Below are 22,901 nucleotides of genomic sequence, written 5' to 3' on the forward strand. Positions count from 1 at the left end.
ACAGAGGCAGGAGTAAAGAATCCACCTCTCTGGTCCAAGGCCCATCTTCTGTTTTATTTCTGTCTCACATCCTGGCAGGACCCAGTAAAAACAATCTACAACGCTGCACATGGACACAGCGTTCAGTGGTGGTTTTAAAAAACTGCCTGGCCCTAGCCGGTTTGGCTCAGGGGATAGAGCGTCGCGTGTGATCTGAAGGGTCCCGGGTTCAATTCCAGACAAGGGCATATGCCTTGTGGGGAGGGTGTGGGGAGCAGCTGATTAATGATTCTCTCTCATCATTGATGTTTCCATCTCTCTCTCTCCCTCTCCCTTCCTCTCTGAAATCAATAAAAATATATTTAAAAAATAATAAAACTAAAAACTGTCTGGCTCTGGCTGATGGCTCAGTTGGTTGCAGTGCTGTCCCATACACCAAAAAGGTTGTGTGTTTGATTCCCAGTCAGGACACATACTTAAATTGAAGATCCCTAGTTGGGATTTGTAAGAGATTAATTTCAAAGAAAGATCTAAGGAATATAATAAAAAGTCTTGTACCTCTCCTGAGAAAAATGACTCAGAAATAGTTTCAAATGTGATATCCACCGACTAATTCCCAGAACTAAAAATAATTCCTTACCTCAGTATCTTCCTCATCTGAAAATAAACCTTTTTGAGTCTTTGTTTCTGACGAGAGTTTAAGGTTTTTGTTGGAAGGCAGGGTAACCTTTGTTGGGGAAAAAGTTGAGAGTTAACAAACAAGATGCCTGGAAATGAGAGTGTATTCCATCATTCATTCAGAAAATGTACCGCGTCTCTGCTAGAATAAAGCAGCTTGGGATTATACCAAGTTCATACAATTAACTCAAAATGAGAAGTGTCATGAGAAAGAATTTCCAAACTGGTTAAGTTAGGAAAGAGGAAAGAAACAATTCCTTGATAAACTAAATTTCTCAGGACAGACAAAGCCTAGACATGGGATATGTCTACTACCCTGTTTCCTCGAAAATAAGACAGTGTCTTATATTAATTTTTTCTCCCAAAGTTGCGCTAGGTCTTATTTTCGGAGGATGTCTTATTTTCGGGAAAACACGGTAGTAGGCACAGCAAGGACATTCCCGGCAGAGTCCATGTGAGAGAAGCAGCGGGCACAGCTGGAGGATCGGAGAGGAGGCTGCCCACCTCACAAGCACACATGGACGGGCACCGCAGGAGCCAGCTTAGGAAGGGCCACCCTAGGAGCATGCCAGGTTCTGAATGCTGGGACCTAGGTGGTCGCCAGGGGGAAGGTCAGGGTTTCACAGCAAAGACATGGCACGGGATGTGCTTTAGAGAGGTCATGGAGTGCAGAGCAGCAAAGGGAAGGGGAAGCAGCCAGAGGAGCTTAAAGACTGAGAGGGATGCATCCCACTGGCCAAACGTAAGTCAATAATATAACATATGAGCATCAAAAACAGCTATGATGCTCATAGATTATAATACACCCATGGTCCTATAGTGATACTAAAAAAGCAGGAAAGGAGGAGAAAATGCTCTTCTCTTCAGAAGAATGCCAGCCAACAAAAGTAGGAGAAATGCAAGAATTAGAAAAACATTATTTTGTACTCCCTAACATGACTGGTTCAGGTAAAAGATCATTAGTGTAGCCCTGGCTGGTATGCTCAGTGGTTAGTGTCAACCCATGCACCAAAGGGTTGAAGTTTGATTTCCAATCAAGGGTAGGTAATTAGATTGCAGGTTCGATGCTGGCCCCAGCCAGGCATGTGCAGGAGGTAACCAATCCATGTGTCTTATCGATGTTTTTCTCTTTCTCCCCCTTCTTCCCTCCCTTCCACTTTCTCTAAAACTCAATGGAAAAAATATCCTTGGGTGAGGATTTAAGTCCTATCCAATAAAAGGGTAATATGCAAATTACCCATCACTCTGTCACAAAGATGGTGATGCCCATAGTCACAAGATGGCGGCCTTCAGTCCTCCCAACCCGCTGGGGTGAAGAGGAAGGGGCGGCTGCTTAAAGTAGGCAGCTCATGCTGCCTGGCGGAATGCTTGCTTCATTGCCACGGTGACAAGGCAAACATTCGGCTCCTGGACACAGGTGGGCCTCTGGGCCACAGACACACTCTGGGCAACAGGCACGGACCGGCCAGGCCCTGCAGAGAGCTACTGGCGCACAGATTCGTGCACAGGGCTACTAGTAAAAAAATAAAAAAGATCAACTGATGTCAAAACAACTGGTAAGTGAAAATCCTAACAACTGCTGAATCTTGGTGACAGATCTTTGGGTATTCATTGTACTCTTTCTGAAGTTCACTGTAAATGTGAAAGAAACAATATTCCCCTCTGGGTCCCTATAAATTAACAAGATGTCCCAAATCAACACTGCTATGTGCAGCCTTCCCTCTTGCTCACCTTTTCTTCCACTCTTGCTTTATTTTCATCTGTCTGATTCACAGTAGCTTCTGGCAAACTCACTGCTTGCTCCTTGAACAGATCTCCTTCCTCCTCATCAAAGATGTTGGCAGTGGATTTGATTTTGTCTTTAAAATATATCACAGCACAAAATTACAGTAAGGTAAAATATCCCATCACGAAATTCACAGATTAAAAATTTTTCCCTCACAAAGAATACATTTAGGAAGTATGTTATTTCTTTATTATGAAGAAATATTAAGAGGACTAGATTGGAATTTTTCAAAAAACAGAACAGCAGCTCAAATGAAACACAGGACAGACAGTTTAACTATGAGGTTTACACACTGATCCTAGCAACAGCAGCCAATGCTTACTTACAGTAGCTTGGACTGACATAGAAGGTAAACTGAGACCTACAGGAAGATCATTTAAAAGTCTATCACTCTAGTCCTGGACAGTGTGGCTCAGCTGGTTGAGTGTTGTCCCATGCACCGAAAGGCTGCTTGTTTAAATTCCGGTCAGGGCACATGCCTGGGTGGCAGGCTTGATCCCCAGTAGGGTATGTGCAGGAGGCAGCCGACACATGTTCCTCTCTCCCTCTCCCTTTCTCTATAAAATCAATAAAAACATTTTTTTAATTCCCCTATTAAAAAAAAGTCAATCACTCTAGGAAGCTGAGAAATGAAGGTTAGCTCTTGCTTTTAAAAAATCAAATTATATAAAAGCAAATACTGAAGTCTTCCCCATAACTCTACCTTCCCACCCAAACACAATAGCCATTGAAAGTAGGGTATATTATGCTTCTATTTCTCGCAAAGGAAATACTAATGTATTAACTCTAGGCATTCACAAATGAGGCTAAAAATGATAGCATAATTTGAACAACACAGCTTACAACTTGCATTTTTCAATTAACGTTCTTTGAGTATCTTTCCTTGTCAACATACATAGACCTCATTCTTTTTAGCAGGTACATGAAACTCCACTGAATGGAAGGACCATATTCACCCTACTGATGAGTATTTGGGTGGTTTCCAGCCTCACTCCCATAAGCACTGCTGCACTGAATGAGCTGCATGTGGCTGAATGAGGGCACTGACTCATCAATGGTCCAGGACAGCAGCAGCTGACCAAGAAAGAGGATTAACTTATTGGTGATTCCACATCAGTTCTCAATGACATCCACTACAGCAAGCATGTCAAACTCGCAGCCCAGCCAATATAACAGTATGTAAGAAACATTTTAATAAAAATTTCCTAACTTAATTTTTACAATATTCTGTTATACATAATTATTAATAAACTACAACGTTCACTAATGACTGATTACTATAATCATATTGCATTCATTTCCCTTATACGCCTTACATGTAGGCACATCATTTCTCTCCACTAATACTAGCAGTGAATATTTTAGCAGCCAATTGCCACATCATTAGTCTCATACTGACTTGTTTGGTGTGTGCAACAGGAAGTCATTCGCTTTCGGAGAACAAGAAAAATAGGTTTATTTGCATTACGCTTATTAATTTGTGCAGTTATTCAGTGTCTGGTAAGTTAATGTTCAAGAAAAAATATTAACTTTTATTAAAATGTTCTATTATTTTATGTTAATAATCACTCATTTATTTCAGCCCTTTGTATTCATCATGTCTCTATAGAAATAAACCTATGTTTCTATGAAAAGTGAAGCTTTTGTTTTCTTGTGGCCACATAAACTTAAACCTTATTTGGCTCGTGTTCGCCTTGAGTCTGACATGCTTGCTGTACAGTGAGAGACCGCCCTTGGCACGAGGAACTACTGCCTGCATTCACTGCCATTTCAGGTGGCCTCGATCTTTCTACAATAAAAAAGAATTATTTCTCTCACTTTCTGCTTCTACCCTTACCTTCCACACCTCCCACTGAAAAGGGAGTTAGAGCAACTCATAGACCAGCAATCTCTGCACCAGGGAGCTGCTTAGAAGTGCAGAATCGCAAACCCCATCCCACAACCCTGAATCAGAACCTGCATTATGATGACACACTCAGATCACCTGCACATTAAAGACCCGATTTAGAGGAATGATTTCATGAACATGCGGCTTAAATTGGAGGGGAGAAGCCAGGAAGAGAGCTGCAGTGGCCACGGGGCTGGAGAGCCTGTCATACAGGAGAAGTCAAGGTTACATAGGCTTTTGGGAGCAAAGGGAGAAGTGGGAAATAAACAGCTAGCTTGGCACTCTGTTCGGAGTTTACTAAGGACTGCTGAAGAAAGTGTGATCCCGAAGGTGAGGACTAAAATTCTAAGGAATATTCCTAGCAAGTAGTTTTCAAAGTGGAAAAGATTGGTTCATAAAATAGAGACCTCCAAGGCTGTAACCACAAAAGCGGAGATGAAACAACTCTCCGACAGGATTGCTGGGGACGGGTTCTGATCCTACAAGAACTAGAACTATGAACTGGAGGAACTTCACGCTTTTTTAGGTCAATATTATTTTCCTGGCAAAATCCAGAAACAGGCTGGAACAAGCACCTGTCTTGGCGGGTTTGCTACAGGACGCTGCAAAAAAGTCATCGTCGTCGTCCTCATCAAAGAGGCCAGTGGCTGGGAGGTTCAGGCGCTTCCCCGGAGCGGGCTGCTTGGGCTCCTGCGGTGGCGAAGCAGACGCTGCACCCAACACGCCGGTGTCCCCTGTGGGAGAAACAAGAAAGCCGGCTGTGAGCCAGTGTGGGCGGGCCTTCTGACCCTCCAGAAAACCACCCTCCACCACCAAGACCTTTTCGTTTCAGCGCACCCGCTAAATGCAGGAGCAGGACCCAATAACTTCCATCCTTTTCTGCAACGATGTCCCATAATGCAGAACCACCCGGTCACTCAAACATAAACAGATCCAGGATCACTGACTTCTAAGAGGATAGGAGCGAGCCCCAGTGAATGAGCTCTTTCTGTGAGCGGCTCCATGCCTCCTGAAGCTCCTCCCACTCCCAGCCTGCCCTCAGAAAACGGCAATTTTAAACGTGACAAAATAATTCTTATGTCGTTTCTAAAAAACAAACCCTACAATGATACCTAAAAATACAGAAACTGCTCCAGCTGGAATTTTCTTTCCGGGTTTGGAGGATGAAGACACTAAAATGAGAAAGAATGAGATAACCATTTCAATAAAGGAAGTAACTTTCCTTGTTAAATGCACCTTCCTAGAATATGTACAACACAATAAGTAGCTACTAGAAGGCCCATTAAAGCTAACTTTTCCAAAGAGGCATGTTAAAATTCCTTAGTATCTTCTCTACTGACGACTACGTTCCCGGTACTAACGCATTCTCAGCGGTAACTGCCATGGGAATCACTGGGACTGGCAGACGGGGCTGGCTGAGAGGCCAAGGACATGCAGAGCAGTGGGGGCGGGCAGGGCAGGGCAAGCGGCTCCTCCACATGCCCTCCACCCATTCCTGTTTGTGAGCATGAACAAGGAAAAAAAGCAACAAGTCTAGACATCAGAGAAAAAATGAAGACAACACCAGGAACTAAGGAAAGAGGCAAGTCACCGATGCCACGTGGAGAGCAGGAGCGACGACAATCAAGGCAGATTCGTAGCAAACCTCAAACCCAACAACTTGTGGCCTGAGGAGACCAAGTTACTTAAAACAACTAGCTCCCAGCCCCTAAGAACTACCACAGAGCTAAAGGAATACAGGTTGTACGTTTTAAAATGTTTTTGTGCACTTTTTAGAAAGTCCAGATTATAATGCACACTCGGCGAGAGAATTACTGATCTCAATTTCCACTTAGAATTTTAGGAATGTTTCTTTGAATTAAGTTGATTAAGTTAAAATATCCTCAATACTGAGGGAGATTCATAAAATCAAACAGGAAAATACTCAAGAGGTAAAATTGTGACGTGGGTTTACAGATGGTACTCTGTTTTTCCTAAGGCAAGAATTAGTGCAAATAAACTACTTTCAACTAGACCAGTGGTCGGCAGACTGCGGCTCGTGAGCCACATGTGGCTGGTGAGCCGAGGTTTGCCGCTCTGTTGACAAATGAGTTTGCCAACCACCGGGATAGGGGCCTAATCACAAGGAACAACAGCCTGTAATTACTGGAATGGAGAGTCTCTAGACTAGGGGTGTCGAACTCAATCAGAGAAAGGGCCAAAATCTAAAATCCAGCCTAAATCGCGGGCCGAATGGTTTACTGAACAGTCATGAACTGTCATTGTGATGGAAACGCAGCGGAGCGCAGTGATGACAGTGCGGTGCGGGCCACATTGCAAGGCCTGGCGGGACGGATTTGGCCCGAGGGCCTTGTGTTTGACACATGTGCTCTAGACCAAGACGAACACAGGTTTCTTGCCTAACGAAGCGGCAGGTTTGGGAGCACCGCCAGGCTCCCGCCTCCTAACGGAAGTGAGCAGCTTTGGAAATCTTACAAAGAAGCACAGGAGCCTCAGCCCAAGCTCACCTTCGTTAGCAGCAGCTCCAGCCTCTTGTCTCCGAGGGGCTTCCACGAAGAGGTCGCTCTGGTTGTAACAGGGATACAACAGAGTTCAAAAGAGCAGTGGCATTTGAGGTTTTCTAAAGAAAAGTACCTTGTCAAGTTTAAAGATACATATATACTGTTTTGCCAGAAAAATCAGTTCCAAAGTGAAGATCATGGCAAAATCAGACCTTAAATAAGTTAGGTCTGTCCAGGAATTAGTTACAAATATGGAAGAAGAATAGAGAGAGATAAGCCTTCGCCGATTTGGCTCAGTGGACAAAGCTTCGGCCTGAGGACTGAAGGGTCCTGGGTTTCATTCTGATCAAGGGCACGTGCCAAGGTTGTGCTCGATCCCCAGGAGGGGTCGTGCAGGAGGCAGCCGATGAATGATTCTCTCTCATCATTGGTTTTTTTATCTCTCTCTTCTCCCTTCCTCTCTGAAATCAATAAAAATATAAATAAATAGATAAAATATGTAAGTAAATTTTTTTTAAATAACAGAGATAAGAAACAACTGCCGATCAAGTAAATTGTTCACTATTAACACTCTCCCATCCTCTCCCCACCTAACAAAGGGCACCAGAATAAAACCTTTCTCTTGTGGTTCTTAGTCCAAAATCTCCCCAAATATAAAAGTAGAAGCAACTTCCAACTAAGAAGCCATCTTTTCCCCTCAAGGAACCAAGGGTATTTCTTGCACGACACAGCTACGGAGAGCTTCCGACTAGCAAGGACTCACCTCCTCATCCTCATCATCGAAAAGCCCCTTCCCTCCGCTGAACAGGCCCCCTCTAGAGCCGAATGGCGAGAAGTCCTCGTCGGTCAGCTTGGGGGGTGTGAACAAGTTATCTTCTTCATCTGCAAACAGAGAGGAGGCTTCGCAGGGAGAGTGTAAGCCTGGGTTGGAACTCAAATTCCAGAGGTCAGCCTTTACAACTTCTCCGAGAGAGCATGAAGTTTACCTAACCACATATAGCAAGGGGTACTTGAATGCCAGCAGTTTGAGAAATTTCAAACAAAAACTCATTAAACAGGCCACTAGATCCATTCCATGCTCTCTGGGTTCCCACCTCAAGTCTGTAAACTTCTGGAGCAGGTAAGTTCTGTACTTGATCCTCTTCATCTACATTTACTTCTTCTGTAAGAAGTAAATCATTCAATTGCTATTCAATACCCATCCTACCAAGAATTTGAGGGAGGAGGGCAGATTATACACCAACACATTACTGTTTAATATGAAAGAGCCTCATATATTCTTTGTTTAAAAAATGCTTGAGTTCCCTTGTTTTTATACTTCTAAATAATTCCAGAAAGACAGCTACAAATTCTAGCAAACCCAATCTTCATAGCATTTTTCCTCCCCATCAATCTCCTCCAAAAGCATGCTTTTGCATGCTCTAAAAACACAAATGGAGAAAAAGACCACATTTGTTAAGCATTTAAAGTGCACTTCATGAATTATGTGACATTCCTAAGTTAAGAGAAAAGAAAAACAAAAAACACAACAGAATTGGGTGATATTAGAAAATGGCAGCATGAGAGGTCTCCTTAATTTCTCCCCTTAAGAGTTCCAACAATTTGACCAGCAAAGGATTCCTTGTTTAACGCACAAATACATCTGAGAGATCATACATGAAAACTTCTAAAGGTGAGCAAATGGGAGCAAATCAAGAAGGTGGGAAGAGAAGAGACCTAAGGTGATGCCAAAGACACAGCCCAGAGCTCACAGCCCTGAGGTCTCCGTAGGACTCAGCCCAAAAAGAGGAAGAAGAATCAGGTTGCCACTGGCACTCCCTTCAGCCAGGAGGGGCAGACACGGTGAGCTCTCCGCAGGAGCTGCAGCTGAACACAGTGGCGTGGCAGGAGTGAAGCACCGAGGCTGTCCTGGCTGTCTGGCAATCAAGGTAAGAAACCAAGCCGTGGAGCCTGGCTGCCTCTCTTTGCCCTCCCAGAGCTGGCAGCAGGCCCAGAAGAAGCTGTAGAAGTGAGTGTCTGGCTGCAGAGAACACTGTCTGCAAACCAGAGAACCTGAACTACAGAAACATGTTTCCCCTTAGCAACAGGTACACTCTGCGACTCACCAGTGCCAGGTGCAGATACACAGGGGGGCTGCTGAGGTCTGCCAGTCACCATTACAGGACAGCAAAGCAACAAGGGCAACAGCAGCTTCCCTAGCTCACCCTACCCGCACCCAGCGCAGCTGCACTGCTGGCAGCATCTGGGAACAGGGCACAGCACAGGGATTTCACCCACCATATTCCTTCATGGGATTGGTCCCCTGAGACCCAGGCAATCTGAACACAGATGACACCCATCTTCCCAGGAAACACAGGACATCTTCCACCACCCCAAGGAAGCCCACCTGTGCACGTATTTGGGCACCAGACCTTTAGTAAATTATATTTAAAAAACCGTAGGTACTAAACTTCTGGACCTTGGTCGTAAAGAAGATATTACAAATTTGTCCCCAAAGGCAAAGGAAATAAAGGCAAAAGCTTCTGCATAGCAAAGAAAACTGTTAACCAAACAGAAAGACAATCAAGTGGGAGAAGTTATTTACAAACAGCAGCTCTGACAAGAAGTCAATATCCAAAATACAGGCATAGGCAAAATTAGGTTTACAGGTGTGAGTAAGCAATTTATTCTTGCATTACTTATTAATTACTATTATTTTCTATATGAACAACTATAAGACTACTTTTTCCCATCCCTGTATATAAAAAACTCATAAAATTCAACACTAAACAAACAGACAAGCCAATTATAAAACAAGGCAGAGGATAACCAACAGGTTAATTAAAAAAATGTTCAACCTCTTTAGCTATTAGGGAAATGCATATCAAAATTATGAAAGCTCTGGCTAATTAGCTCAGGGTTAGAGTGTTGGCCTGCAGACCAAAGCATGTTGAGTTCAATTCACAGTCAAGGGCAAGTACTTTGGTTGCAGGTTCAATACCCAGTCCTGGTTGGGGCACCAGAGGGAGGCACCAGTCAATGTGTATCTCTCACAACACTCTGTCTGCCTGCCTGTCTCTCTTTCCCCCCACCTCCTCCTCCTCCTCTCTCCCTCTCTTTCACTCTCTCAAAAAACCAATGGAAAAAAAAATATCCTTAGGTGAGGATTTTACTTTTTTTAAAATACATTTTATTGATTTTTTACAGAGAGGAAGGGCGAGGGATAGAGAGTTAGAAACATCGATGAAAGAGAAACATCGATCAGCTGCCTCCTGCACACTCCCTACTGGGGATGTGCCTGCAACCAAGGTACATGGAATCGAACCTGGTACCCTTGAGTCTGCAGGCCGACGCTGTATCCACCAAGACAAACCAGTTAGGGCCTCATGTGAGGATTTTATTTTATTTTTTTATTTTTTATTTTTTTAAAATATATTTTATTGATTTTGTACAGAGAGGAAGGGAGAGAGATAGACAGTTAGAAACATCGATGAGAGAGAGTCACCGATCAGCTGCCTCTTGCACACCCCTACTGGGGATATGCCCGCAACAAAGGTACATGCCCTTGACCGGAATTGAACCCGAGACCCTTCAGTCCCCAAGCCGACGCTCTATCCATTGAGCCAAACCGGTCTCGGCTCATGTGAGGATTTTAAAAAACACACTACAATGAGGTACTATTTCACACCTGGTAGAATGGCTATTATCAACAAGACAAGTAATAACAAGTATTGGAGAGGTTGTGGGGGGAAAAAAGGAATGCTCATTGAGTGCTGGTGGGAATGCAAACTGCCACAGCCATTCTGAAAAGCAATGTGGAGGCTCCTCAAAAAGTTAAGAATAGTGTTACCATATGACCTAGCAACCCCTCTTCTTGGTATCTACCAGAAAAAACTTGAAAACATCCTATCCTATATAATAAAGAGCTAACCTGCAAATTGTCCCCTAGACTGGGAGTTCAACCAGGGGGCAGGGCCAGCCTGCCAACTGCCCACGGCCCCGCCTTATGGCCAGCCCCATTTCTGATCGCCCCTCCCCACCCTGATGGGGGCGGGGCTGGCCAGCCAACCCCACATGTCCCCTCCCAACAGCTGGCCAGACCCCATCTGTGCACAAATTTGTGCATCAAGCCTCCAGTTAATTCATAAAGATACATGTACTCCTATATTCAAGGTAGCATTATCCATGGTGGGCAAGACATGGAAACAACTGACGTGTTCTTCAACAGACAACTGGATGTGTTACGTATGTGTTACGTATATATTACTCAGCCATAAGAAAAGATGAAATATTGCCTTTTGCAACAACATAGATGAATCTTGAGAATATCATGCTAAGCAAAGCGAGTCACAGAAAAGTTAAGAACCATATGATTTCACTCATATGTAAGATATAAAACTGAAAGCAACAAATGAAAAAAAAAAACAAACCCAAAACTCATAGACAACAATATGGTGGCTACTGCAGGAAAGGGGGTTGGGGGTAGAAAGGTAAAGGGAGTCATATATATGGTGATGGAGATGTGACTTTGGGTGGTGAACACACAATGCAATATTACAGATAATGCACCATAAGATTATACACTTGAGACCTGTATAACCTTCTTAACCAACTTCATCGCAATAAATTTAATTCAAAAAGATAAAATAAAGAGGACCCTGAAAAGCCACAGGCAAAAAATAAATGAATTGAGAGAAAATGCCTACCATCTGAGGGAGGTCTTCTTTCCTTCTTCTCTTTCAGTGTCTTCTGAGGTTTTGCTTCTGTAGATAATGAAGAATGTCACGTTTTAACCACACTCCATCTATGCTTAGTATCTACCTATTGATTTTGTACACATGTATCTGTCATCCTCATGACTCCTAAGCTCAGAGCAAGCCATTCAACTTCATACATCCACTCCATCTGACCACTTCAGGCAGTGCCTGACAAAGGTGCCTCTTTTTAAGACAAAAGCCTCAACTTACACATTAGGGTCACAAGCATAACAAGCCTGCACCTGCCGAAAGAACTGTCCTGACCTATTCCCACCCTGTTCAATCGCTAGAATGCACTGGGGCCCATACTTCTCTGAGGTATCCATTGATCCCCTGAAATCGCATATACAACATTCTATAAATGTGTATGTGTGCATTTGGGGTGGGGGCCCACTGTGTTTAGTTATCAAAGATGATAAACCAAAAAAGAATAAGTACAATGTAAGTCTCCTGTGTTTTAGTAAACCTAAACAGAAATCTCTGCCCTCAGAGAGGTTTCTGTACTTCCCACCACCACTGTGCTAACTCATCTCAAAGGGGGAGAGGAGCACCTCTTTGTTCCTCCTCCATCTGGCTTGCAGCACCCACTTTGATCCGAGCAGCCAGCTCATCAGCGAAGGACGTGGGTCTTTTCTACGGCAGAAGAGACCCAAATAATCACTTTTTGTAACAAACTAGTACAGTTTACTTTTGAATATTTAACCAGATTTTTAAAATAATGGCAAAGAAATTGAAATGCTGAGAAAATTGAATTTAAACAGATGCACTCTAGGAGATGAACACACAATAGTGTACAGATAATATGTTGTGGAATTGTGCACCTCAAAGCTGTGTAGTTTTGTTAACCATGGGCACCCCAATAAATTCAATAAAAAGAAAAGTGATAGGGTAGTGAAGGCCTTGGGTAGGGGGGCAGGGGCAGGCTGGAGGGGATCAATGACGGGAAGAGGGGACATGTGTAATACTTTAACAATAAAGATAAAAAATAAAGAAAAATAAACGTATGAACCCTGTACAGATCTCCTGAGATGGGTGTTCCATGAAGTCCTTGGGGTGGGGGAAAAAGAGTAGTAGGATGTGCCTTGGTTGCGGGCACATCCCCAATAGGGGGTGTGCAAGAGGCAGCTGGTCGATGTTTCTCTCTTATCTTTGTTTTTAACTCTCTATCCTTCTCCCTTCCTCTCTGTAAAAAATCAATAAAATATATTAAAAAAAGAAAAAAAGAAAGAAAGAAACAGAAAGTGATACTGGCTAGGTAACCTGAGATGCTCAACCAGTGTTTTTAAAAGTATAATTGAAAATACAAATATGATGTGAAATAAGATGGTTACAAATATAAACACAATACAAGGAATTAGGCTTAGGTACTTCTTCTAAACCTTGACAAGAGATAGTGACCATATTTTCTTACAGGTCTAGGGTTCTCTTCAATGTCCTCAATGTCTTCCTCCTCCTTTTCAGAGTCGGCGAAAATGTCACAGCCATCGTCATCCTCTTCTTCATCACTCATTTGTGCAGTGTGCTAAGAGTAAAAACCACCAGATAGAACTGTTAGATAAGGTCACCGAACTGAAAAAGAAATACTGCTACTTAGCTTTCAGGCAAAACTATAAGTTCATGAAATGCAGCAAAAACTATGAAGCAGTGCACGTGCTAGAACAAATTAATACACATTTATTTTTAGCACAAGAACATAATAGTAACAAGAGATATTAAAAATACCCATTACTAGAGAAATGATAAAACTAAGTATCATCCCATCTTAATAAGAATACTAAAGGCGTCAGAGAGCGGACGTCTGGCCTGTGAATGGGAATCACTGTCACGTACGACTAACGAGCGATTTAAAAAGAAGTGATGCTGAGAAGGGTAAGAAGACTTATGTTCAGAAGTGCGCCCAGTACCATACTGTGAAGGGAGGCAAGCACAGGACTGGGCCTCTTTGGGCGTAGATTTTCTTACATGGACACCAACAAGACACAGGGATCACCTGGGGGAGGCTACACGGATGGGAGTGTTTGGAGAATCCCAAGAGGTACATCCCTGGAACAAAAGCGCTCTTCGCTGGCATTAAGAGGAGGGCAGAAAGGGCAGGTAGAGATTACCTCAATAAGCTGTCATGAGGAACAGCTGGCCACGACCTTGTTTATTACAAAGGTCTCATGACTTTTTGTGTACCATATTTAAATTGATCTCATGCATGAATGGCTAATAGAGCATTTCTTTCGGGCAGTCCTGATTTAAATAAGACTGGCTTGTGGTTAAATGAAGATGGTCAGCTTTTTGAGCTCTGGTGATAATTTTGCTTCAGCAAGCCCTCTCTGTCCTCCCTTCTAAAAATAATTGGATTGGATTCCTAATGTTCAACTTTTCACAGAGGTGGCGAGTGCCATCTCAGAACCTGTAGGAGACTGGCTTGTATTTAGATTGACATGACTGGTTGTATTAATATGTTTAAATTCCGAGGAAAGCCCCTTACTGTCTCTTAGAAAAGTTAAGATAAAACTATAAAGTAAAATTATAAAGTATATATTGTATATGTAGAAGTACCTAAAAACATGAAATGCTTGAAGAAAAATTAGTTGTAAATATGAATAAATCCTTATTTTATCATAAGTCAATCAAAAGTAATTTTAGTACCTAGTTAGTATGCTTCAATTAACTTCTAAAAGTACAATCACTTTAATATGAGCCTTACCTGGATTTGGTCATTGTCACTGTGATTGGCAAAATCTTCCTCCGACTCCTTTGGGGGAAAAGGCTTTGCTGTTAATAGGTTTTACTCAGAAGCACAGAAGGCATTTCGGGTCTGTCTTTGGGGCCCCTCAACACTGAGTCTCTAATGATTCTGGTCCCTGAGCATCAGGTTTACAGGAGGCGGATAGCTGGCAATATCACCCAGGGCTGTTCCAGGCAACATGTAATTTCTTTGTGATTAATTAAAACATCTCTAACAATGTGCTCATGTCCATCCGCACTACCCACTGGATTTAGAATAAGAGTTGCATATTTAATTAACTAAATTATCCAAAATTGGTTTGTGTTATTTTACTTTTTATACTCCATTCTCCAGATTCCCTTCTAAACAGGATACCTGCTTCCTCAAGCCCAAGAAGGGAAATATCAGTGTTTGCCACCAGCAATTAAGTAAGACTTGCATTGACGGCTGAAGGCAGTTATGGTGAGGTTATTTTAAAAAGCTCATTTCCCACTGTTAGATGTTGTGTTTGAAGGGCTGGCTGAGGGAGGGCAGGGGAAGAGGATGAGAAAAAGAGAGAAGTATATGCATACAATACTGTCTCCTTTTAGAAATCTATGCTCAAACATCTCTAACCTTTGCAATAACGAATATTCTGTCTAAAGGAACAAAGCCAGATATAACAATGGTCAAGGTCCACAGGCCCTGAGGCCCTAAGGCAGAGTCAGGTTACAGTTGGGATACAAAGACACTAGTGGCAAAACACAACTAACACTAATGGATTACTCTGGTCCAGAAGGTTTTATAATAAGGTTTCAATAGTGTACATTTTTCCTAAAATTATTCAAAGGCAGAACTTACTCAAAGACTGTATGTCAGAAAGAGATCCCACCAAAATATCTAAGCTGCCCTCTCAAAATGTATTAGTATAAAGAGGATTTGGTGGGGAAGTGAAGGGAGAGAAATGGTAAAAGGGATTAAAGCAGTTTTCCTTATTTTTGTTCACAAGACAAAAACGAAATCCAATCCCACGGAAAAAACTTCACAATATGGCTTCTCTCACTGTTGAAAGATTGATGAAGACATATTGCTAATTCACAGACATGTTATTTACTCAGCCTGCTAAACACACCCTGAGTTCCCTGCCAATGCCGACCCGGACACACTGAACAGCCCTTACCTCTTCTTCATTCTCTTCTTCGCTGTCCACAACGCTGCCACGATCGCTGCCTACCGAACCTTCTGTTTAGAAGAAAGATAAGGTTATCAAAAATATACATAAGAAAATGTGCTTAGTTTATCCTCAAAATCACAAGCCACCATATAGAAGTGCTTACAGAAATGCTTACAAAACTAGCTATACCATTAACTGGAATTAAAAGTATCTTATAGTGAGGAATTAAATACTTACATAGCCTCAAAGTACCTCCCCACAAGATACTTATTAATTATTTAAAAAGTTATGAAAAATAAAAAGATGTCATGGTTATAAAAAGCAAAAGCAAAACTTTTTTTTTTTTTTTCAATTAAATGCAGTGAGCAACCCTGGATCCAAATCAGAGGAAAGAAGTGACATAAAGGACACGATGGGGACAACTAGCAAAACCTGAACATGATCAAGGATCAGCTAATAGTATTATGTCCAGTAAAATTTCCTGACTTTGCTCATGATAGTGTGGCTGCATAAGAGAATGTCCTTGTTCTTAGAAAATATGCACAGAAATATTTAGAAGTGACCGACCGATAATGTCTGCTTGCTGTCTCTCAAACAGGTTCAGAAAAAAATAGTATGTATATACATAAAGAAAGGCAAAACAAAGGTGGCAAAATGTTAACTGGTAGCCGAAACAGGTTTGGCTCAGTGGATAGAGCGTCAGCCTGTGGACTGAAAGGTCCCAGGTTGGATTCCGATCAAGGGTATGTAAATTGATTGCGGGCACATCCCTGGTGGGGGGTGTGCAGGAGGCAGCTAGTCAATGTTTCTCTCTCATCGATGTTTCTAACTATCCCTTTCCCTTTTTCTCTGTAAAAAAAAAAAAAAAAATCAATAAAATATATTTTTCAAAAATGTTAACAATTCGTAAAACTGTAATATGTGAGAGTTCTTGGTACTATTTTTATAACATTAATGTAAAGTTTGAAATTATTTTAAAATAAAATGATATAAATGTTAAAAGTAACTAAAATATTTGGTGCAAAGAATACCTTCACTGGATAGTTCTCCAAGACCTACATCTTCTTGCTCCATGAACAGCTTTGACCCAATTAAATAAGGTAAAGGACGATCAATGTACAGATCCTATGAAAAATAATAAAAAATAAGCCGTTAAAGCCCTGACCCGTTGCTCAGTGATTAGAGCATCATCCTAAGCACTGAAGGATCATGGGTTTGATGCCCGGTCAAAGGTATGTACCTGGGTTGCAGATTCAATCCCTAGCTCTGGTTGGGGTGTGTGTGGAGGCAACCAATCGATGTGCCTCTCTCACATTAATGTTTCTCTCCTTTCCACCCTCTCTCAAAATAAATAAATAAATAAAAACAATCAATGAAAAAATATCAATGGGTGAGGATTAACAACAACAAAAAAAGCAGCATTGGTAAGCAAAAATCAATCTTTTATATTTTTATTGATTTCAAAGGGGAAGGGAGAGGAAGAGAGAGAAACATCAATGATGAAGGAGAATCCTTGATCAGCTGCTCCTTGCATGCCCCCTGGTGGGGACTGAGCCTGCAACCCAAGCATGTGCCCTTGACACTCCAGTCTGCAGGTCAACGGTCTATCCACTGTGCCAAACCAATCAATCAATCTTGAGAATCCTCAAAAAGAGTCCTACATCTAGAGAGAAGCACACTGAGGAAATAACCCAAATGGTTTTCTATGATCACTACAGGCCCAGGGCACGAATTTGTGCACCAGTGGGGTCCCTCAGCCTTTCCTGCAGGATCAGGCCAAAACCAGCTCTTGAACATCCCCCAAGGGGTCCTGGATTGCCAGAGGGCACAGGCCAGGCCGGGGACCCCCACCGGTGCACTGCAGGGGCTGGGAGATTGGCCAGCCAGGGAGGGATCGTGGAGGGCTCCAGGCATGTCCGGCACATCTCACTCAGTCCTGATGGGCCAGACACCAGCAGCAAGCTAACCTACAGGTCAGTGTCTGCCCCCCGGCCCCGGTAAAGTGTCTTTACCTTTGAACATATATCTAAGATGGATATGAACCTACCTGGAGGGGTGGGAGGGACTTAAAAACAAAGTAATAACATCCCCCGGGTATTATTCACACTGTGTAACTTAGAAAAGTGAAGCTGGTAAAATAAGACCAGATGATAAAACATCAGAATGAAATGAAGGAGACAGTGTACATGATAGTATATGCTGGAGACCCACCCATCACACACACACATTAAACATTTAAGGACAAGACGGCACTCCACCCCTAGGACAACCTCCCATCGCCACGGCAGGAGGAAAAGCTGACTTCTCCTGAGGAGCATGGCCCTTGGCCATGATACCTCTTCCCTGGAAAGACCTGGGATGAGGGAGGGAGAATACTTCTGATGCTTCACACAACAAAAAGTTCGGGAAAGTTAATGTAAAGGGTAACGATACAACAGCAATCAATTCTGTGTAAAGAAAAGAAAGTGATAATTAGGCCCTAGCCAGTTTGGCTCAGTGGAGGGAGCATCAGCCTGTGGACTGAAAGGTCCCAGGTTCAATTCTGGTAAAGGGCACGTGCCCGGGTTGGGGTTTAATCCCCACCAGGGGAGTGCAGAAGGCAGTCGATCAATGATTCTCTCTCATCAATGATGTTTCTCTCTCTCTCTCTGCCTCTCCCTTCTTCTCTGAAATTAAAAATTAAAATAAAAAGAAAGAAAGTGATAATTGGATAAACTGCTCGCTGACTTAGGAGGCCTTCCCAAGTCCTCCTGTGTGGGGACGTGGGACTAAGAGTGTGGCGAGGAATACATTTCCCAGAGTCCACTGCTAACTTCCAAATCCCAACAGTAAGAACGCAGGGATCAGCCTGAACTGGTATGACACTAAGCTCAAACTGAAAGAGAAAAGCGCAGCTACATGAATGACAAGAGTTTCCTTTTGCAGCATTTCAATTCGTAAGACACTTTCATGTCACAAGGACTCTCAAAAGCAATTTAGCAACTTTTTTGTTTACTTGAGCCATTCTGATATTGCCCAATTGTCTACTTTGACAATCTGAGAGAAAGTAATAGCAAAGCAATAAATATCTATTGGGCTAATAGCCTGTTCATGAACGTGCAGTTTTATTCCTAATAGCCATTCTCATTCTCATTCTTCAAAACACAATTTAAATCTCTTCTTTACCCGAACTTTCTGAGCATAGAAATCAATTCTCTCAGGGCACTTATGATGGTGTCTCCTCTCGCCCACAGCCTGGTAATGCCGTAATAAGCATCCTGCGAGAAGGAACCATGCCTGAGACTTCGTACCCCTAACGTGGCGTGCTGCCTCGTACACAGGTAAGTAGGTGCTCAATCAACGCTCTTGTGAGGAAGTTGTTCTGACAGAGTTGATACGAGAATGCTGAGCCACAAGCTCACTTGCTCGAGTGTCCAAAACACAACAGGTGCAACAATAAGCATTTGAACTGCATGTCTGTACCTTTGGTTCGAGGATCAGTTCCAGCCGCTCATTAGCGTCATCTTCTTCGGAGTCTGAGTTTCCTGCTTTAATATCTAGTTGCTCAAATGCACTGTCCAATACTTGTAAACCGTAGTTCACAGCCTCCCGAACTTTAGGAATCAGATCCACTTCTTTCTGTTCCTTGGTCTTCTCCTACAAAAAAATACCGTTCAGCATGGATTTTCAATATATTGATTCCACCGTAATAAAACACTACAAATGTTCTCTAAAGCCTTGACTCATGCTCAAAACAAAACAAAACAAAAAAAACACCTTCATTCAAAATCTAAAATATTTACTAACTGGCCCTTTACAGAAAATCTCTGCTGAACTGGGCGCCATTCTTACGCTGGAATGCTGGAACTTGACTAAGTATTTTTTACATACTAAATTTCTGGAGTAAAAGACTTCAGTTGTTGGGCTGATAGGAGCAGCCTTCCCCATTTCCCCAATATCCACCCCCCACTGGCCACCTTACAAGTCTCCTCTACTTCCATCTCTCAGCTAATAACTCCGCAGGAGAGCGACTCATGCAGGTACCTGTTCTGCTTTTTCTGCCTCAGCCTTGACAACCGGCTCCTCCACTTCTTCATCGTAGACACGCTGAACATGGAAGCAAGTTCATTTTTAAATGGTTAAAACATTATTTGGAATAAATCACAATGAAAGAATTCAACATGCAATAAAAAGGATAAATTCAATAAAGACAAAGAAAACATTGTCTTTAAATGGCTGAAGCTACTAGTCAGGGACAAAAAAAAGCAAAGATTAATAGTCCATTCACCTAAACTAAATTTTAAGAAAAGATACAACTAGCCAACTGAAACCAAGTTCAATGTCATTGTTGACCAGAGTCACAAAAACCCCAATATGCCAGTTTTCACAAATTTTTGCTTAACCTAACACTTGGTGTTGACAGAGCAATGAATCAGGTAACTCAAATGTGAGGCTACTAAGAATGTCAACTGGCAGACATTGGATGCTTATTTAAAACAAGGAAAAACTAGATAACATGAGCTTTAATATTTTGAGAAATAGAAATGGCAAAGGTAAAAGTTATTGTCTTTCTGTTGCTTCAAGTAGCTGTTTATATGAAAACAGACAAGCCATGCTGCCCACAAATGAGCTGCCTGCAGGCTAGGCATGTGACTGGCCCATGGGCATGGACACAAAGGCCACTCCCAAAAGAGCCATCACTCCAGCACCTCACTGCAACTTCCTGTTATTTTTACAGCACTTGTCATTTTATAAATTCCCAAAGTACAAGTGTTACAAAGTGGGGTGATGAAGTGTTCTGGAATTAGATACTGGTAACAGTTACAAAACTTTGTGAATTTCTGGAGTAAAAGACTTCAGTTGTTGGGCTGATAGGAGCAGCCTTCACTCTTGCACTCTTATTAAAAAGGTGAATTTCATGGAATGTGAATTGTATCTCAATTAAAATGTCAATATACAGATACATGGAGCCCAACCAGTGTGGCTCAATGGTTGAGCATTAACCTGTGAACCAGGAGGTCACAGTTCAATTCAGTCATAGAACATGCCAGGTTGTGGGCTCTATCCCCAGTAAGGGGTTTGTAAGAGGCAGCCAATCAATGGTTCTCTTTAGTTATTGATGTTTCTCACCCTTGGAATAACCAGCTTAAATGTGGTGTGTGCTCTTCGGTTGCCTGTGGCTCTTACACAAATGCGTACAGACATCTGAACATATTCAGAGCTCTCCCGTCCTTCCTTGTTTTAAATAAGCATCCACTCGGACTATACTTAGTTCTCTGCCCCACTTTTTCACTTATGTTCACATAAGCCACTTTCTGGGTCAATGCACATAGATGTGACTCCATCTTCGTAATATCTGCATAATATTCTATGGTATGAATTCAACAGCTCCCTATTGGTGAACATTAAGGTTTCAAGTTTTTGCTTTTGTAAACAAACTGCTGTAAACATATGCACACATACATTCCTAGACCCTTTTATTTCTATACGTTTTCTAAAATAGGTTTGCCAAGTTCAAGGACAAAACTGTTTTTTAATCTTAGTAGCTCCTTCCAAAGTACTATCTACAAATCTGTGATAACTCACACTACCTAATGTTTTAGTGCTCATTTCCCAAACCTTTTCCAGCAGATATTATCTGTTTTTAAAAAAAATATATATTTTACTGATCTTTCACAGAGAGTGAGAGGGATAGAGTTAGAAACATCAATCAGCTGCCTCCTGCGCACTGCCGACTGGGGATGTGCCCGCAACCAAGGCACATGCCCTTGACCAGAATTGAACCCGGAACCCTTCAGTCCCCAGGCTGACATTCCATCCAGTGAGCCAAAACATCCAGGGCATGTTATCTGTCTTTTTAAGATATCTGCCAAGCCCAGCTAGTGTGGCTCAGTGGATGAGTGTCCACCTAGGAACCAAGAGGTCATAGTTCCATTCCCAGGGCTCGATCCTAAGTAGCAGGCCTACAGGAGGCAGCCAACTGAAGATGTTTCTCTCTCTCTATCCCTCTCCCTTCCTTTCTCTAAAATCAATAAAAAGATGTTTCTCTCTCTAAAATCAATAAAAAGATATTAAAAGAAAAAAGATATCTGTCAATCTGATAAGACAACATTGTTTTTAAATGTCCGGATCAATTTTCAAACACCAAATTTGTAATGCTAAGCAACTCCAATCAGAATACTAATAGGATTTTCTGTGGAAAAAGATAATTCTCAAATTCACATAGCAGAGTAAAAGCTAAGGATAATCATGAAAATTCTGAATCAAAAAAGCCATGAGGCCCTAGCCAGTTTGGTTCAGTGGACAGAGCAACAGCCTGCGGACCAAAGGGTCCTGGGCTCCATTCTGGTCCAGGGCACGTACCTTGGTTTCAGGCTCCTCCCTGGCCCAGGCCCTGGTCAGGGTGTGTGCAGAAGGAAACCAACCTATGTGTTTCTCTCACAACGATATTTCTCTCTTTCCCTCTCTTTTCCACTCTCTCTAAAAATCAATGGAAAAATATCCTCGGGTGAGGATAAAAAAAAGAAAAAGAAAAAAGTCATAGGGACTTGCCCTAAGAAGACATAAAATCTATGGTATTTAAGATTGTGATACTGGCCTATACATATAAACATAATAAAAGACAGAGGCCACAATTACATGTACATCTGATTTTATTTTCACATAAATACATATGCACACACATACATTAATAGACATCAATCAGTGATGTCAACCACATAGGAAAAAAAAAACAAGATGAGCGGGACAGGTCTGGCTCAGTAGATAGAGCATCGGCCTGCAGACTGAAAGGTCCCGGGTTCGATTCTGGACAAGGGCATGTATCTTGGTTGCAGGCACATCCCCAGTACGGGGTGTGCAAGAGGCGGCTGATCCATGATTCTCTCTCATCAATGTTTCTAACTCTCTATCCCTCTCTCTTCCTCTCTGTGAAAAATTAATAAAATATATTTTAAAAAAACACACAAAAAAACAAGATGAGATCCCTACCTCATACTACATGTATGCATTCATACACATTCACACATATGTATTTTCCAGGTAAGAACAAAAAGGCAGATAGAAAAGCCCTCACCTAAAATGTTTAGAGTTAGGGAAAAATGGGAAGTCGGTGCCTTTGAACCAAATATGAAAAAACATTAAAACATGTTAATGCAGCCCTGACCAGTTAGGCTCAGTGGATAGAACATCGGCCTGCAGACTGAAAGGTCCCAGGTTCGATTCTGGTTTGCGAGCACATCCCCGGTAGGAGGTGTGCAGGAGGCAGCTGATCGATGTTTCTCTCTCATCGATGTTTCTAACTCACTATCCCTCTCTCTTCCTCCCTGTAAAAAATCAATAAAATATAAATTTAAAAAACCTATTTATGCAGGATGGTGCATATAGTTAGCATCTGTGGTTATCTGTTCTTTTCTAGGCATATGAAGCACTTCACTGAAAATTTTGATTTTGAAGAATTGTGAAATAAATTATGATCTATTT

General features: G+C 42.2%; 1 protein-coding gene across 12 annotated transcripts in view; it reads right to left on the reverse strand.

Annotated features, from left to right (window-relative positions):
- Positions 1-22,901, reverse strand: part of LOC118732100 (WASH complex subunit 2-like) — a 45,734-nt gene that overhangs the window by 18,888 nt on the left and 3,945 nt on the right. For 6 of the 12 annotated variants that reach the window (XM_045570667.1, XM_045570664.1, XM_045570668.1 and 3 more), the window contains exons 4-17: positions 19,464-19,526; positions 18,903-19,076; positions 16,472-16,565; positions 15,447-15,508; positions 14,267-14,314; positions 12,980-13,090; positions 12,120-12,201; positions 11,518-11,586; positions 7,596-7,714; positions 6,839-6,896; positions 5,444-5,503; positions 4,907-5,065; positions 2,389-2,516; positions 620-706 (exon numbers count right to left, since the gene is read on the reverse strand). In XM_045570667.1, coding sequence (XP_045426623.1) covers positions 620-706; positions 2,389-2,516; positions 4,907-5,065; positions 5,444-5,503; positions 6,839-6,896; positions 7,596-7,714; positions 11,518-11,586; positions 12,120-12,201; positions 12,980-13,090; positions 14,267-14,314; positions 15,447-15,508; positions 16,472-16,565; positions 18,903-19,076; positions 19,464-19,526 — 1,314 coding nt within the window. The remainder of the gene's footprint in view (positions 1-619; positions 707-2,388; positions 2,517-4,906; positions 5,066-5,443; positions 5,504-6,838; positions 6,897-7,595; positions 7,715-11,517; positions 11,587-12,119; positions 12,202-12,979; positions 13,091-14,266; positions 14,315-15,446; positions 15,509-16,471; positions 16,566-18,902; positions 19,077-19,463; positions 19,527-22,901) is intronic. The other 6 variants (XM_045570670.1, XM_045570669.1, XM_036461141.2 and 3 more) reach the window with 4 other exon arrangements.

The sequence above is a fragment of the Pipistrellus kuhlii genome, unplaced genomic scaffold (genome assembly GCF_014108245.1).
Source record: "Pipistrellus kuhlii isolate mPipKuh1 unplaced genomic scaffold, mPipKuh1.p scaffold_m20_p_35, whole genome shotgun sequence".
Classification (NCBI taxonomy): Eukaryota; Metazoa; Chordata; class Mammalia; order Chiroptera; family Vespertilionidae; genus Pipistrellus; species Pipistrellus kuhlii.